General features: G+C 35.6%; 1 protein-coding gene across 3 annotated transcripts in view; it reads left to right on the top strand.

Moving 5' to 3' along the window:
* The window catches only part of Cul3 (cullin 3), an 83396-nt gene that overhangs the window by 35119 nt on the left and 29487 nt on the right, over nt 1-18790 (top strand). For all 3 annotated transcript variants that reach the window (XM_090354912.1, XM_090354911.1, XM_090354913.1), the window contains one exon: nt 8959-9072. In XM_090354912.1, the coding sequence (XP_090211038.1) occupies nt 8959-9072 (114 nt within the window). The remainder of the gene's footprint in view (nt 1-8958; nt 9073-18790) is intronic.

Below are 18790 nucleotides of genomic sequence, written 5' to 3'. Positions count from 1 at the left end.
GCAAGTGCTCTACCACTTGAGCCACACTTTGATTCTTTTACTTTTTTGGGTTCTTTGTGTCATTAGCATGTAAGCTATGTTACCATTTCCTATTCCATGTTTCTAGTGCATAATTTATATTTTTCTATAAAATGAAATATATAAATAATACCCTAGGTATAAATGTCTGTGATTACAGCGTTTGAGTATTTGTCCTAAATTTTGAGACTTTTTGGGGGGAGGGGGGTCCAGGTAATGTATAAAGGGGTTATAAGAAGAGAGTCTTTAACTTTCAGTGTTCCCTGTTCTACTTTGGATGAAGTTTAGAATTAAAAGTCTTTGTCTTATGTGATGATTTCTTTGTCTTACCTTAATACGTAATTTTAGATGGGATGACTGGAATTTTGCCTGATGTATTGAAATTAAAGGGTGAACATCCTTTTGCTAATGGTTAACATGACGAATGTTTGTAGAGGATCCTTGCCGAGGGGTACTGTACAGATGAAATTCCCGTTTTCAGCTTTTTGTCAGTCCATGGAGATGCTTCAGTATGGATCTGAGCATATGCTCATGCTTGTCCCTCCCAGTGAGGATTCTTGTCAACTCCCATACTCACCCACACTTTGATTTCATTTGGTATGGATCCTGCACTTGAGGGGTTTTTTGTTTGTTTTTTAATCAGTGTTGATGGGGAGGGTGTTGGACTCAGGGTTTTAACCTGAGCTGGCTTTACAGGCATAAGCTATTAGCACCCAGTTTGGATATTAACTTACCAGTGAAGAGATTTATAACATTGCAAAATGATTTCTTTTGTCTTAATTCTACTTTAATCTTTCCTAAGGATATAATGTTGGAAAATGCAAAGAAAAATGCTATCTATTTCATGGAAAGAACAATGTAACAAATTTAGATTGTTTTTGAGTATACCCAAAATAACAGTTCTGACATTGCTTGGCATTTAAGTTGCTTTATGAACAAAGTTTGTGACACAGTTTATGCTAATGGGATCTGCCTTGAGAATAGTAATTACTACAAATTTCTAAAGATTAATATGTAACAAAATTGGCTTTTATTTTGTGTATAGTCATTTGAATTGTAACATGTGGATAGATTCATGTAACCACTATATCCTGGATATAGAGCAGTTGCTTTTAACTCCATAGACTCCCTGATGTACCCCTTCATACTATGAAAGATAGCTGTTGTGTTTTCAAGAACATTTTAGAAACTTGGCATGATATTAAACACCTGTAAGCTACCCTGGAGGCAAAGGCAAGAGGATTACCAAGTTGTAGGCCAGCTTTATCTGCCTTCTGAGTGAAACCTTTGCCATTTAAACAAAACAAGAACAACCCAAACATTAAAAAAAAAAAAGAAAGAATGTTATGTAAGTAAAACAATAATTTAATCTTTTGCAACTGGTTTCTTTCCACAATTGTGTGTGTGTGTGTGTGTGTGTGTGTGTGTGTGTGTGTGTGTGTTTGTGTGAGATTGTGCAATTGGAACTGGGCCTCTACTACTTGAGCCATGCTTCTAGAACCTTATTCAACATAATAATTTTGATATACTGAATCATATTGTTAGAAATGCCACTAATTTGTTCTCTCTTGTTCCTTTTTTAAAGCAGAGTGGTACTCTATTATATAAATGGATGCCAATTTCCTTATCCATTTACCTATGTACTTGTTGAAAGACACTTTTAAGTATGTCTTTTTATGATTGTGTATAGAGTCGTTATGAACATAAGTTTTCATTTCTCTTGAGATTAAATGCCTACATTTGCTGAGTCATTTGGTAAGTATATTTATCTTACAACAGCCAAACTTTTCCTGCACAGACTGTACATTTGTGCTCATAGTACCAGTTGTGCTCATAGTTCCACTTGCTCCAAATCTTTGCTAGCACTTGATATTGTTGGCTCACTTTTATTTTAGCCATTCTTATGGGTCATCCAGTTTTAATTTGCATCTTCCCATGAGTAATGTTGCACCCATGTGTCGGTATGCAAAATTGCTTTTTGTGTATTTTCTTTGGTGAAATGCCTGGTCAAGACTTTTGCCCTTTTTAAAAATTCTGGATAAAAGTAATTTTTTCTCTTAGTTGATAGCTTTTGTTTTGTTTTAACAAGATCTCCGCAACAAAGCTTTCAAAAAAAATTGATGAGAGTCCAACTTTATATTTTTACATCATGGTTAGATCAGCTTGGCAGTTGCTTAGAATTCTCAGCTTGCTTCTTCATTGTAGATAGCCTATTTTCTTACAGATGATGCTTTGAAAATATGCTGCAAGGTAGTTATTGCTTTCTTGAAGCACAGATTAGTATTGAAGTAATTAATGGCTTTTAAAAATAATCAGACATCTAATTGCTTGAACGCTGTCATAACAATGTAAAAACATTAACACTGAAGAAATTGTACAGAAGGAAGATACAGGAATGAGTGATTCATTCATTCATGTTGGGAGTTTCCTAACCCCTTATGTTGTGTCAAAATTACCTAAAGTTGCCTTTAATTTTTATCTGTCTTTGGATTTTGGTTGACTCCAAGTTGGATTGTATTAAGTAGACTTCGTTTCTCAGAAACGTTTTTACATCCAAATAAAGAGGAAAGTATAGCAACTTTCCATTTCTTATGGTGCGATGTTAGTCAGTGAACCTAGTCATTGGTATGCTTATAGTTTAACAAAGTCTTTAGTTTACATAAGGTTTGGTGTGAATCTGTTGTGTGGGTTTCCAAAATAAACTGACTGCTCTTCCTTCATGACCCAAGCTAATCACCATAATTCTTTTTCCCAGCCCCTTAGTTTTTTTTTTTTTCAGTTGACTCTGCCTTTTATTTATTTATTTATTTTATTGTAATTAGTAAAAGGGTTACGTGATATTTGCCAGATAGAAGGTGCATTAATTCACATACATTGATAACCCTTTCACATGTCTTGGTACCCATTACCCTCCCCCCTACACCCCCTACCCATCTTGGTTTTCCCCCCTTCCCTATCAAATTTCAAATAACCTAATACAAATAAATTCAATATATCAGATAACAAAGGGGGGTACTGTAACAATATGAGATAACCAAGGGACAGCAAAGGAGATGAGAGACAACATAGTACATTAAGGACAACAATCATTCGTTATATGGCTTTTGTTTCAATATCCTGGAGGTCCTTTCAATTAGCTTCATACTGTATGGCCTTATGTATCAAGATTTTGCTCTATTGCAGATCTCTGCTAGTAGAGCCCAAGGTTTCTACTGATTATGACGAATGAGGGAAACCATTGAGCCTAAGTTCCTTTGAGTCTGGCTTACTTCACTTAATATGATTTTTTCTAAGTCTTTCCATTTCCTAACAAATGGGGCGATGTCATTCTTTCTGACAGCAGCATAGAATTCCATTGTGTACAATTCCATTGTGTACAAATACCACAACTTATTGATCCACTCATCAACTGAGGGACAACTTATTGATCCACTCATCAACTGAGGGACATCTAGGTGGGTTCCATATCTTTGCTATGGTGAATAGTGCTGCGATGAACATTGTTGTGCTAATGGATTTAGTATGCCCTTGTTTCTGGATGGTTGGGTAAATGCCAAGTAGTGGAATTGCTGGGTCATACGGGAGTTCTATGTTTAGCCTTTTGAGGCACTGCCACACTGCTTTCCATAGTGGTTGAACGAGTTTGTACTCCTACCAACAGTGTAGTAGTGATCCCTCCTGGCCACATCCCCTCCAGCATCTGTTATTATTCGTTTTCCTGATCCTGGCCATTCTAACTGGAGTGAGGTGGAATCTTAGAGTTGTTTTGATTTGCATTTCTTTTATGACCAGAGATGTTGAGCATTTCTTCATGTGTCTATAGGCCATTTTTGTTTCTTCTTCAGAGAAGACTCTCTTTAAGTCTTTGGCCCATTTTTTAATGGGATGGTTGTTACTTTGGAGATTAGTTTTGGAGTGATTCAATTTTTGAGTTGTTGATATATTTTAGATATGAGGCCTTTGTCTGTTGTTTGGTTGGTGAAGATCTTCTCCCACTCTGTAGGCTTCCTAATTAATTTACTAGCTATGTCCTTTGCCATTCAAAAGCTCTGCAGTTTAATGCAGTCCCACTTATCCAGCCTTTCTCTGATTTGTTGTGATTCTTGGTCCTTATTAAGAAAGTTTCGACCTGTGCCAAGGAGGCCTAGTGTATCTCCTATTCCTTCCTGTAAAGTTTTCAGTGTGTCAGCTTTTACCTCCAGGTGTTTGATCCATTTGGAGTTATTCTAGTGTAGGCTGACAAAGAAGGATCCAACTTTAGTTTTCTGCAGGTGCTTAACCAGTTCTGCCAGCACCACTTGTTGAAGAGGCTGTCTTTCTTCCATTCTATTTTTTTGGCTCCCTTGTCAAAGATTAGGTGGCCATAGGTCTGTGGTTTAGTATCTGGGTCCTCAGTTCTATTCCATTGGTCTTCAGGCCTGTTCTTGTGCCAGTACCAAGCTGTTTGGAGAATTCTAGCTCTGTAATAGAGTCTAAAGTTTGGAATTGAAATTCCTCCTTCTGCTAAGAACTGTTTTTGCTATACGGGGTCTTTTATTATTCCATATGAAATTTTGAATTGCCTCTTCTATTTCTTTAAAGAATGCCATTGGGATATTGATGGGTATTGCGTTGAATTTGTAGATAGCCCTTGGCAAGATTGTCATTTTCACAATGTTGATTCTTCCAATCCAGGAGCATGGGAGGTTTTTCCATTTCCTTAGTTCTGCTTTAATTTCCTTTTTTAGTGGTATATTATTTTCATTGTAATTCCCTGTGGTAGTTTGGCATCTATATATTTTTACATAGGTATCAGGCCTTTTGCACATTTGCTAAATTGGTCTTCTATAGATAAATCTCTTACAGGTATTTCTCCCAGCCAGAGACTTGTCTTCTCATTGTCACTGTCTGGACTAAAATTTATTTTTTAAAGTTCTTCAAGTAATCTTAGTTCTCTACAGATTGATCCCCTGTTCTGTGTTACTTTTTCTCATTGTTCTTTTGGGCACTCATTTTTTTTGTGGGTTTTTTGTTGTTGTTGTTGTTTTTATAGTTGGTCCCAGATCTTCAGAATGTCTTGTCTCCCCTTCCAAATACCAACTGTGTTTGTCGACAACCCCCGTATAGATTTTCTTTCATTATAATACCAGTATAACTGATGATCCTCTAGTCCTCTTGTGTTCTGTAAGATTTATTTCCATTGGCCTTGCTGGCGCAAAATAATAATGGTTAATGGATGGATAATATTGGCAGTGTTAGTGCACATACTCATCTATTGCCCTAATTTTCTTTTTTAACTTTGTGTTTGATCTTAATAAAATGTTTCTTTTCACTTAAAGTCCATTTGGTTTATATAACAGTATTTTTAAAGCATGTTTTACCAATCATAAAAGCTGAATTTTTGTTTCATCTTGGATTTTATTGCATTCTGTTTATTACTTTTTGTGTATTAGAGAGAAAATATTTTTTACAGAAATGCTATAGGAAGATTCTTTTGCACATAGCATGACCTAGGTAATTAAGAAGAAATTGCAATAACTTTATGACTTTTATCTCTATATAAGTTTGTATGCACATACAAAAATAATAAAAAGTTAGCTCTTAATTACTGCCATTCCACTCACGTTTCACTGGTATTGATTAGTCACTTAGGAAACATTGTAGTAGTTGGTCTCATTGTGTTTTGCAGAAAGTCAGGTATAAAAAATTATTATATTTGTACTTAGTATTTTTTATTCTAAAATGCTTAAATCAGTGATTTAGGAAACACTTTTATTTTCAGTGGTACTCAGGCACTGTGTGCAAAATAATCTACCCAACCTGACTTGTGTAACTGCTCTCTATATTACCTATATATATAAAATTATATATATATTATATAAAGAAATTTTGAAGGAAGTATTTTTATTTTATAACATCAGGGGCTTCTGTATGTGTGTATTTTGATTAGTTTTTCATTCATTGGACAAATGTGCCAAGTACATTTGGAAATCATTTCCTAATTTGAAATATGTTCCAAAAAATCAGAATAATTTTTAATATAATTTACATTTAACTTGCTGTTATAATGTTATAACAAAGAATAACAACTAAGAATAATGACATGGCCAGGAACTGATGGCTTAGGCCTGTAATCCTAGCTACTCAGGAGGCTGAGATCTGAGAGGATCATAGTTGAAAGACAGCCCCAACATGAAAGTGCTGAGACTTCAATAAAACACTAGAAAACCAGAAGTAGCACTGAGTTTCAAAGTGTTAAGAGTACTAGTCTTGAGCGAAAGAACTTAGGACAGTACCCAGGCCTGGAAGCCCCAAGAATTAAGTGGTTACATATCCTGGGATCTTCAGTATTGTGTGTGTGTGTGTGTGTGTGTGTGTGTGTGTGTGTGTGTGTGTGTGTGTGTGTGTGTGTGTGTGTGTGTGTGTGTGTGTGTGTGTGTGTGTGTGTGTGTGTGCGTGTGTGTGTGCGCGCGTGTGTGCGGTTCTGTCATTGCAAAAATGTACCACCACAACCATCTTGCATTGTCACAATTCTAACTTAATTGCTACTTGTAAATTAGTGGTTGAATCCAAGTGTAAGAAACCTGGTGAAAACTTGTAGACACCAATTTGGTAGGTAGGTTGTTTCTTTGTCTTAGCTACTTTGGAATTCATATCTGACCTTGGATTTAATGCATCACATTTTGCTTTTGTGGGGGTAAACTCACTATATCCATTTATCAGTATAATTTGACAATTGTATACCCATTTTTGAATAAAAGTATTTGTTTAACATAGTACTATAAACTATTAATATATGAGTTTGTAACTTGTAATAGTCAACATATTTATGGAACAGTTATCAGGAGTTAGCTTCAGGGAGCTTGGTGTTAGAAACCATGTATGAAATATATAATCTAAATTATGTGGTATAGGCTAGTAGATTTCATAGTGAACATAGTCTAGACTCTGTACTATTATGTCATTAAAATGGGGCTGTTCCTCCAGCTCCATATCCCCAGCATACAAGGGATAAACTAGCCCAGGGCCCCTGCTCACATTTATAATTCTAGCTTTTCAAGAAGCTAAGATCCAGTGGCTTGGACAGCCTGCCTGGGCAGAAAAGTCTCTAGATTCCATCTCTGGAGGCATGACTCAGTAGGCAGAGCAACAACTCAATAAGTGTAGGCCTCTGAGTTCAAATTCCGGTACTGGCAAAACAAATAAACATCTTTTCTCCCTTTAAAATTTTTCTCATACAGTTCATTGACTGTTTTCTGAGTCTTTGATCTACTGTGGAATGGCATTTTATTGTAAATACCTATATATCAGCACACACAGTGCATATTATCAAATAGCATCATGACTTCAAATTCTTCTAAACCTGAAAAGTTTGATTATAAGTACAGATTATTTACAACAAACAATATTTGAAGCAAGTCTGGGTGTCATCTCTCTGGGCCCTGTAAGCCCAGCTATTAGGGACACAGAAGTCTGGATGATTGTTGTTTGAGGCCAACCTAGGCCAAAAGTTTAATGAGATACCCCCTACCCCATCTCAACAATTAACATAGATATAGTATATATTCCTGTAATTCTAGCTGTGAGGAAATAGAGAAAGGCTGGCCAATGAAAAAGTATAAGACTTTCTAAATAAATAAAACATAAAAGGGGTAGAAGTATAAGAGCACTTACCTAAGCAGGTGAAAAGCCCTGCATTTAAACTTTCTTCCCCTTCCCCTTGCAAAAAATAAAAAATACAAATAGTCCACGAGGTTGGTTAGATTTTGGAATAATTATAGAAGTTGAAAATATAGTAGTCATCTCTTGGTATTCTCCAGGAATTGGGTACGGGATAATCAAGAAAACTAAAATCCATGAATGTGCAATCTCTTCTGTAAAATGGGGAATTACTTGTATATGTCCTGTAGTAGTATATTCACCTGTGTACTTAAAGTCAGCAATAAATTACATGAATTCTCTAATACGATGTAAATTCTCTGAAAAGCTGTTATATTTTGTTATTTGGGGAATCATGACAAGGAATAAAGATCTGTATGTGTTTAGTAGAGGTGCAGTGGTTTTTTTCATAGGTGTTTTTGATTTCTAATTACTTGACTCTTCAGATGTGGAATTCATAAGTATGGAAGTCTGACTAATCTCACAGTATTCACAGAATTTAGGGCACAGACAGATTGCTTCATCATTCTAGGTCCCGTTTTTCTAGCAAATTCTCCTGTTGGGCCAGGAGCATGGCAGGATAAAGAGTGGTCAGGAACCTCTTACTAGAGGGGGTGATTATTACATTATGGAAAGAAAGCCTTGGAGTTTAAGTAGTCTTTTTGTCAGGGATGGATTAAGGAGGCATATCAGACTTCAAGGACTGAGTACGAGGAAGAAAAATTAAGTGTAAGGAAGAAGAGATGAATGAGGATTATTTGAGATGGAATGGAAGGGGAGACCTATCTGTTATATAAAATTTGAGCAGAATTAAAAAAAGACCTGTGTGAGTTGAGGTAGGATCAATGGCAGAGCACAGTTTCTGCTAATTATGTTTGTGTTTACTTAATGTGAGGCATTATCCTAAATGTATTCACTATATTAGGTGTCCTGACACAAATCCTAAAAAAATGACACCAGTTCACATGCAAAGAAACAGAGGTCCTGAGGGGGTTTTTGTTTTTTTTTTTTTGGTCTTGTCACAGAGGTATCAGTACTTTAAATTTTTATTCAGAGATGTAGGAAGGAAGGCATAGTAGGAAATTTAGTTGGTACAGGGTTTATTACAAGAGTTTAGGATCCTATTCTAACCATGATGTTGCTAGTTCAAAGTGTTAGGAGATTGCAAAAGAGAAGTCTGGACTGTGCACATTTGGTAGCTTAAAATATTTCTGTATGCTTTTGATGTAAAATTAAGCAAATACATATGAGTGTTTGTGTGTTAATGCAATTGTGTAAACTAATGAGCTGTTTTATTAATAGGTACGAGAAGATGTACTAAATTCATTGAATAACAACTTTCTTCAAACACTAAATCAAGCTTGGAATGATCATCAAACAGCTATGGTGATGATTCGAGACATCTTAATGTATATGGTAAGTAGAGGTAGTTGAGTCTCATTTTTACTTGTTAAGCATCTTGAAGCAATGATTTCCTGTCAGATTTACTCAGGTGATATATTCAGTGTAGAAGGGGTTTTGATTCTGTTTCTTAAATAAACATTTCCTTTGCAAGAGCTATCCTCAGCCTATGTAAATGAAATCTTAGAAAATAAAAATTTTGTACATAAAACTTTTTATGGTAAAATTTAAAGATATATTTTATACTTGAATTTTTACAATATAGGTAGAGTAGTATCAAGTTCTAAAATTTTAAGAGACAAGTTTAAATGTATTGAGAGTAACCTGGAAAGGATGAGTCACTACTTGTTTAAGCCGTTTGGTAAGTCATCAAAGATTGATAAGGAGGAAAAGTAGAGGCAAGCTCCAGAATTCCTTTTGGTGCTTAGTATCCTTCATCTAAAATAGAAAATGAGACTGTAAGTTTACGGAGACAGATCATATAGGTTATTGAGAGCTTGCAGAGTGTTACAAGCTGAATGAATAATGCCTGTCTTCCAATATGTCTGACAAATTTCTGGAACCTGGAAATGTTCCTTATGACAAAAGAAACTTTACAGATGTGCCTAAGAATCACATGATGAGATGTCCTCCACTATTTTCCTACTTCAATGTTATCCCAGTTGTCTTCACAGGTAGGGCTCAGGAGGAATTAGAAAGGTTAAAGTTAAGTCATGACAGACATAGAAATTGGAAAGGTGTCCTAAGAAGATGGAGAAGGAACCTCTTCTAACCAAGTAATACAAATGGCCATAGAAACTGAAAAGAGAAAAGATAGATTTCTTTCAGGCTTCACAAGGAATCAGAATCTTGACTAGAGTTTACTGACACTGATTTTAGCCTTTTCATTTTAGAATTAAAAAGGGTAAATAAGCCACTGAATTTATTACAGTTTTTAATAGATTTTATAGCAGCAATAGGAAACTAATAACAGGGAACCATTTAGGATACTCACTATGCAACAGTATGAACTAGGTAGAAATATATGGATTCTGTTGATGTGAGGGTATAATAATGTAGGTGTCTCTCATAAATTTTGAATAGTGGATCCAATCAGCAAAATCTGTACTTGTTTACAGGATAATTGGCAGCCTTATAGCAGTAGGATTTCCAATATAGGGGATGGAGATCACAACTGAAATGTTGAAGAAGTCAAAATTAGTAGATTTAGAGCTTCAGTAAAAATAGAGGGAGTCTTATTTAAAGATAACAAAAAATGGAAGAAAAAGATGAACGTCAGTGCCAGAATTATCTGAGGTTATGTAGTGATGAGATTTAAGATTTGCTCATGTTATATGAATGGATTTTGGTGGCATGGGAGTTGAAAATTTGGCATCTGCAAGGAATTAGGTGAAATTGCTCATTAGTAAGAATACCGCAGTTACCAAAGATACTGCACAGTAAGAAACAGAACTGAGGACACTATGCAGTTGGTTCACCTGTCAAGGATGATTTGTCATCCCTTCAAGGTCTGACGATATGATGAGAACTTAGAGATGATTGGGTTTTTAATTCTGCATTGCTCATGTATACTTCGGTGCATAATTGTATTCATTTTGTTATTTGTACTTATTAATATTTTCAGCTCCTGTTTGAAATAATAGTACCATGAATACCTTAAGCCATGTCTCTTTGGAAGTAGTTTTTGGTGTGTGGTGAGGGCTTAGCAATCCTTCACATTAGGTTTTGGAGGACAAGTGTTCAGATCTGATATTGCTCAGCATGGAGTAAGTGATATAACACATTTTTTTTTTGAGGTCTGGCTTTGTAGTACAAGCTGACCTTGAACTATTTATCTCTGCCATCCAAGAGTGCTAAGGTTTTAACACATGTGTCATGTGTCCTGGTCTAGAGTACCCACAGTACTGGGGTAAGATCTAGCACTTGCTAGGCAGGTGCTCTATTGTTTGAGCCATGCCTCCAACCCTTTTACTTTTTTTGCAGATAGGCTTTTAATTTTTTGCTGAGGACAGTTTTAGATTCCTGATATTCCTATATTCTGTGTGTCTGAGTTGACTATTGCTCCCAGGTTGTTGATTTAGATGGGGTTCTCAACAACTTTAGACACAATTTTTATTTCTCCAGTAGCTGGAATTAGAAGCATGAGCCACCATTCCCAGATTAGAACAGTTGTTGGAACAAAAGACACATAGATCAGACTACTGCCAATACATATGAGAAGTTTGAAGTAGAAAAAGTGATGAATAAGAGACTTCTTTGGCATTATTATGCTTAAGTGCTTTAACCTTTCTGGTTAAGACTGTTTTACTTACCTGTGAAATTATTTACTGGACCAAAACTCTACTTCCTACCTTTCTGGAAGTTAGAATTCTGACCCACCAATGTTTTAAGCACGTAACATTAATTCATCTAGTTCTCATATGTGTAGTTGTAATTTTAAAGCAATAGTTTAGGAAAGCAATAAAAGTTATTTGAAAAGTAAAAGTACTCCTCTGAGTATATAACAACATCTTATCTTTTTATTAGTTATATCACTTTGCTAATGCTTTATATTCTTGACCTTTTAGTGGCATAATCTTCATTGTGTGGACAAAGAAATTTAAGTTAGAAAGATAAACCATTGAGGATTGAGACACTGTATTGTTGCTATATAAACAAAGTAGATAGATCCAAGCCTTATGTTTTTTTCTTTTGTTTTATGTGTCTGTACTGGAGCTTAAACTTAGGGTCTGGGCACTGTCCTTGAGCTTTTTACTCAAAACTAGTGCTCTATCACTTGAGCCACAGCTCTGCTTCAGCTTTTGGGTTTTTGTTGTTGGTGGTGGTGGTTTTGTTTTGTTTTGTTTTGTTTTGTTTTGTTTTGTCTATGGTTAATTAGAGGTAAGAGGCTCATGGACTTTCCTACTCAGTCTAGATTTGAACTTCAGTCCTCAGATTCTGTTTGAGCCAAAGTAATATCTCTTCTTTTTCTGTGAAGCTGAACTTAGCAAGTATTTACTCAGTATGTGTTATATACCAGCACTGTTTTGCTCTTTCATTGAGCAGTTTTCTAATGTGGAAGTTCTGGTTTCATCAGAAGTTATTTGAAACCATTATTGAAGTACTTAGAAAATCTTAGATATCCTTGTACTCATTCTGTCCATTTGATAATCTGTCAGTGTTTTATCAAAATCTTCAGCTTGCATGTGGATAGACTTATATATAGCATAGCAGTACACAAATTCTTTTGCTCATTCTTTTTTTTCCCTTAAGTGAATTTGTCTTTTTCTTAACCATTGGTTTGCATTTCTTAATTCTGGATAAAGTTTAGTCAGATACGGATTTTCAAGGTATTATCTTTTATTTAATGATGTCTTTGAGTAGCAGTTTTTAAGTTATTTATTGTTGTGCAGGAGTTCAAACTTGGGACTTAACCACTTAGGCTACGTGTATGTGTTTAGTCCAGCTTTTCACTTTTTTGTTTTGTTTTGTTTTTAAATCAGAGGATGGGAGGTGGAACCTAAGAAACTTTTCTGTCTGGGCTGGCCTCAAATCACAGTTCTTCATGATTCACCTTCCTAAATAGCTAGGATTATAGACATGAATCATCTGGGCTTAAGATAGGTTTTTAACTTCGAATTGAGTAAAAATTATATAAATACCAGTTTGGTCAGATTTATTAACAAGGTTGTTTTGTTTTCCTCCCCTTCTTCCTTTTTCTGGTTGTGGGGCTAGAACTCGGTATCTGGGTTCTGTCCTGAGTTCTTTTTGCTCAAGACTAGCACCCTACCGCATTGAACCACAGCCTCACTTCTCATTTTGAGTGGTTAGTTGGAGGTAAGAATCTCATGAGGACTTTTCTGTGCAGGCTCTCTTTGAACCAGGGTCCTCAGATTTCAGCCAGGATTACAGGCATGAACGACTGGCACCCCGCTTAATGAGGTTTTTTTTACATCCTTTTATTCTCCACTTTTTTTGGAGGAGGGTTTTTTCTGGACTTATTTCTCGACTGAATTTTAGGTTTGTTGCTCTTAATTTATGGGTTTTGTGGTTTTGTTAGAAAGTAAATACTAACTTAATGATTGTTTAATGTTCTGTTGACTTTCATTTTTATAGACAACTATTGGTTTTCAGTAAAAGTCTGTGTAACCTAAAAGTATATTAACCTTTTTGTTAATGTTTTTGCAATAAAATTTTCTTCCCATTTTTTTTATATCTTAAATTATGTTCACTTGGAAAATACAGTAATACACTTTAAGACTCTTTTTTTTTAAATCAAAGCATTTAATTCTTTTTTGTCTTGTTTTGGGAGTTGTTTTATTGTTTTGTTTTTTTGTTTTTTTTAATGTGGGTGAGAGAGATGGACAAAGACAGAGACCGGGAGCTTGAACTCAGAGCCTGAGAGTTATCGCTGAGCTTCTTTGCTCAAGGCTAGTCTTTGACTACTTGAGCCACAGCTCCACTTCCAGCTTTTTTGGTGTCTAATTGGAGCTAAGTACCTTATGGGCTTTTCTGCCTGGGCTAGCTTCGAAAAAGGATCCTCGGGTGCTCTCATCCTCCTGAGTAGCAAGTACAGGCTTGTGAGCCACCAAGCACCTGGATAGTTCATTTTTATTTAATGCAATTACATTAGATTGGGCTCAAATTCCCTGTCTTATTTTTTTGCATTTGTCTTATCTGATCTTTTGGCTTTTTTTAAAAAAATTTAAGCTATTTAAGCATTGTTTTGAGTTATTTTTGGTCTATCATGTGGCTTGAACTCTGGGCTTGGTTGTTGTCCCTGAGCTCTTCAGCTCAAGGCTACTGCCCTGTACCTTGAGCCACAGTGCCACTTCCAGTTTTCTGGTGATTAATTGGAGATAAGAGTCTCATGGACTTTGGTGCCCAGGCTGGCTTTGAACCAAGATCCTCAGATCTTAGCTTCCTGAGCAGCTAGGATTACAGGCATGAGCCACTGCACCCGGCTTGTGAGACTCTTTTAACTCCATGAGTCACCCTGTGCAGCTAAAATAGCAGTTTTTAATGTGCAGTTTGTACAACTTTGGCATGTGTAAGAGTTTTATTGTCTTGTGACTTGGTAGACATGATAGACATTTGTTCAGTGGAAATTATTTTAGTAGTTTTTTTCCCTAACAATTAGTACATTGTTTTTATTAAAATCCTTCAGAGCACTGAGAAAGCTCCAAATCTGAGGCAGAACTACTGAGCCCAGTTTATAGTGGTGGAAGCTGACTGAGCTCGAGTCCTGTGTAAGTCTTCATACAAGGGTGGTTTTTTGTTTCTGGGGTTTTTGGGGGTTTTTTGGAGGGGGCATGTCATAAACTATTGTATACTGTTCTATATCAGGTCTACTATGTTTTCTGTACAGTTGGTTATTTCATTACCTTATTGGTGCTCTTTAAAAATATAGGCACTATTCGGTTTTATAAAAACTAATAGAATAAGACTTTTTCTCTTAATTCTGCAGTATAAATTTTGATATTAAATAGACTGTTTTCTTTTCCTGCCTTCACATTGTCACTGTGTATTTCATAACTTAGAAAATGAACACAGAAAGCACTTTATTACTTTAAAATAGAAAAGATTGCTTAGTGATTAAGCTCACTAAGGCAGGCTCAAACATGCCTCACAGGCTTGGAATAGATTTGCATCTTTGTTTTGTTTTTAACTGCAAGTTTAGCATCTCAGAATTTAGCTGTAGTTTACACAATCAGAATACTAACACTTGTAAGAGTTTTTTTTAACTGTCATGTTTCTCTTTTCCTATTGCAAAAAAAAATAGAACACAATTTGATGCATACTATGGTAACAAGAAATAATAAGCCGTCTTTTACAATATTCCATAACAATTTAACTTTACTTCAATGAACAGGTATCATTGGCCATAAATAGAACTGGCCAGTGAGGTGCAGATGCATGATACTAATACTAATATTGTATTATCGAAAGTAGAAAACTATTGGACTTTAATAAACCAGACATTTTCTAAAGATTTCCTTCAAACTTTAAGATTAAACCAAAGAACCACTGAATATTTATAGTTGAGTGAGACCCAAAGATTAGCTTTAAAATTTGCTCCCTAAACTCCTGTTTTTAAGTTGAGCAAGCTTTGTCCAAAATGAAGCACATTAGGAAACAGTGATAATGAAAGACTTTTAAGTTTTTTCTAAACATTATTTTTTATTTTAGTGCAACACTTGGGCTGTTTGAGCCACTTACAGAGACATTTTTTTTTGACTCTACATAAGTTTACTTTAAGAACTGCATCTCTGCATCTCTGAGCATACTTTTGCATGCAGTTTATTTATGTATCAGTTAATGTTTTAGATATATTTGTGTTTCACAGCTGTTAGAATGAAATGACATGTCTTTGCTAAGATGGTGTCAATCACTATGCTTTATAGAGTTCTCATCTATTAGGGATGCAGGGACCTGAAATCCTATATAGACACTGGTCCCACAGTTACATAAAGGTCATGTTAAGGGTCTCTTGTTATTGTTGTAGTCCTGATGCTTGAACTCTGTCTCGGCACTCTTCTGACTCAGGATGGGGCTCTAAATTGGAGATGAGTCTTAAGAACTTTGCTGCCAGTCTGGCTTTGAACTACAGTCCTAGATCTCAGCCTCCTGAGTAGCTAGGATTACAGGTGTAAGCCAGCATTACCTGGCTGGCTGTCTTTCTTTTTTTTTTTTTTTTGTCCAGCCTTTGAAGCCGTTAGGGCAATTGTTCTTACAGAAATGATTTTTTTTCCAAGATTAGAATAATGTGCGATAGAATTATATTACAGATGAAGTATTTGTAAGTTGACTTTGTCAAGCTATCTTGGCAGTGAAATCATGTTTAGAGTCCTAGTTCTACCCACCTTCATAAAATGACGACATGATGTAGTACCCATCCCATGACTGGTTCCATCTTGTTGTTCCAAGATTGGGCCGATCTAGTTTGTGGAGGTTCTTGCCCAACTTGAAGTCTTGATTTTCAATGTGTTTAACTAAGTATAGTGTTTGACTCATTAGGCTTTCAGATAGGTCTTTCAAAACATATCAAAAATGTCTGTACTTTGGCTTTAAAATAGCAACCTGCAGTAGATAAGTGGTTGTTGGGCTCAGACAAAATCACATATTGGTTTAAGACTGTGATTAAAATATTTTATTTATTTTTGCCATTCTTGGGACTTGAACCCAGGGCCTGGGCACTGTCCTTGGACTTTTGCAAGGCTAGCACTCTACTGCTTGAGCCACAGCACCACTTTAGCTTTTTCTATGTATTGTGATACTGAGGAGTCAAACCCAGGGCATTGTGCATACTAGGCAAGTACTCTTAACACTAGATCATGTTCCTGGCCCGATTAAAATAGTTTAAAGTTATTCTTTAACGAATTTTGGTATTTTGGAAAATTTCTTAATCTTGTCCATTTTAGTAGTCTTGTCCATCTATTACTAGGTAGTAAGAGGTTTTGCAGTGCTGAGTTCTTAAGAAGAAAAAAACATGGAAAAAGTAAAATTCTCAGTGATTTTAAGTGACTTGAGCTACAGTAAATAATACTGCATTGTATATAATCAACAATATTTCAAAGGGGTGCTCTTAAGAAAATTTGTTATTAAAATACTGTTGAAAGACTAAATGCTCAGTCAGCAAATATTTCAATATGTTACCACAAGTTTATTGCAAAAGTGTGCCTACAATACTGTTTAACATGTACACATGAGCACTGGAATTACTGTTATTATAGCCTCAATTTTACTTGGTAATTATGTTTGAAATATTGTTTATAACTGTAATTTGAAGTATTTTCCTGTTACCTTATTCAGAGTTCTTTTTTTCATAAGCATATGTTACAGGGGGATTTCCTTGTGATAGTTCCATGCATGCCTACAGTATACCTTGATCAAATTTACACAATTCTCTTTGTTCCTCATACTCTAGTTGTACATATTTAAATGCAGTGTCAAATCGGAAGCTAAATGGGTTGGCTGTTATACTAAAGTATCTGTGTTTTCCTTTTCCCATAGCTTTAAGTGTTCTATATTTTGTCTACACCTTCTGCCTGTGGTTTTTTTTAAAAATTTTATTGTCAGGGTGATATACAAAGGGATTACAGGTACATACTTAAGGTAGTGAGTACATTTTCTTGTTGGATGTTCTTAGTTCCTCCCATGTTTTTCTCCCACTTTCCTACCTCCTCACTCCTCCAGGTTATAGTTTTGGGCTATTTCCAACATATTGTGTGTATTGCTGTTACATTGGTCTGCTTGTGTTATCATTCCTGGCTTTCTATATTCCCCCTCCCCCTACCCTTACTGTATCCAATCCTTCCCTGCCTTTTTGCCACAAGGCTTGAGATATCAAACATTGTAGGTAGTCAGGTACTCAGTCACCTTCTGTGAGAGCTGCACACTGATTCAGAATGTGAATACTCAGGCCAGTGAAGACATAAGTACAAAAGGAAGTGGTGGTGGTAGTGGTGAAAATGTCTTAACCCTATCCACATGAGTTTTGGTCTAAAGAAATCATTAAAAACTTAAAGATTATTTTTGCTAACTTTTGTTTTACTGAGGGCCAGAATGAATAAATGACTTATTCAAAATCTAGTAGTAGTTAACAGTGGAGCTGGCAGCCTAGGATCATATGAAAAATCCATAATTCAATGTTCTTAGCATTATTGTAATTCCCATATCCAAAATCTTGCTGTCACCGAAATATTCACTTTAGTAAACAGCTTGGTAATTTCTACCAGGCCCAGTAATTCCACTGCCATAACTCACCAAGGAAAATGAAAGCATGTCATCAAAAAGGTACAGATTTAGTAGACAAACAGAGGTGGGGAGAAATAGGAGGGAAGAAGACAAACAAACCAAAATGTTCACCAGCTGATGAATAGAGTAGCCAAAATATGGTTTATACATGTAGTGGAATACTGTTTAGCACTGTAACAAACAGGATAGCAGCATTAACAAGCTTTGTAAACAGAGCTTTGTGAATGGGATCAGAGACACAAAGATTATGTATCATATGATAGTTTTATAAATGTCCAGAGGAATAGACAGAAAGTCGTGGTTCCAGGAATGTAAATGGCTATTTACTGTCTCAGGTTTTGAATGGTGGATATACTATAAAACTGGATTATAGGTATGATTGCACAACTACACTTATTTACTGTAAATTATAAGCTGAATGGTTTTATGGAACATAATTGAGTTTTATGAAAACTAAGTGGCCAGATGTATTCATGCCTATAATTCCAGCTAAGTTGAACGGGGGAAAATTGAGGCTTGAGGACAAAAAGTCTGTGAGACCCTTAAAATCAGTAGTTGGTCCATACCTGTAATCTCATCTGTGTAGAAAATATAACAAAGGTGATCTCTGTCAAGGCTGGATTGACCAAACGTGGGAGACTGATTCTATATGAAAATAGGGCTGAGATATGGCTCAAATGATGGAGCACCTTCCTAACAAGTGTGAGGCCCTGAGTTCAACTCCCCCAGTAAAGCAGTATTAAAAATAAGCATTAAAATATTAATAAAGCCCTCCCTTTGAAGATTGCATTTGTTCTGTAATTCTTGGTAGTCATTTCACCAAAATAAGCAGTAAAACCTGACCTAGTTACTTCATTATCTTAATCTAAAGGAAAATACTCAATTTCTTTAAAAAAAAAAGATAATATCTTAGGTGTATGTTAAACTATGTACATATATATTTTCCTTTCTTCAAAATTGGCTGTATGTCTCCTAGACTTGTTTCTAGTTGAAACAT

The sequence above is a fragment of the Megascapheus bottae genome, chromosome 21 (genome assembly GCF_031878675.1).
Source record: "Megascapheus bottae isolate mThoBot1 chromosome 21, mThoBot2.hap1, whole genome shotgun sequence".
NCBI lineage: Eukaryota > Metazoa > Chordata > Mammalia > Rodentia > Geomyidae > Megascapheus > Megascapheus bottae.
This window is presented reverse-complemented; position numbering and strand designations above follow the sequence as displayed.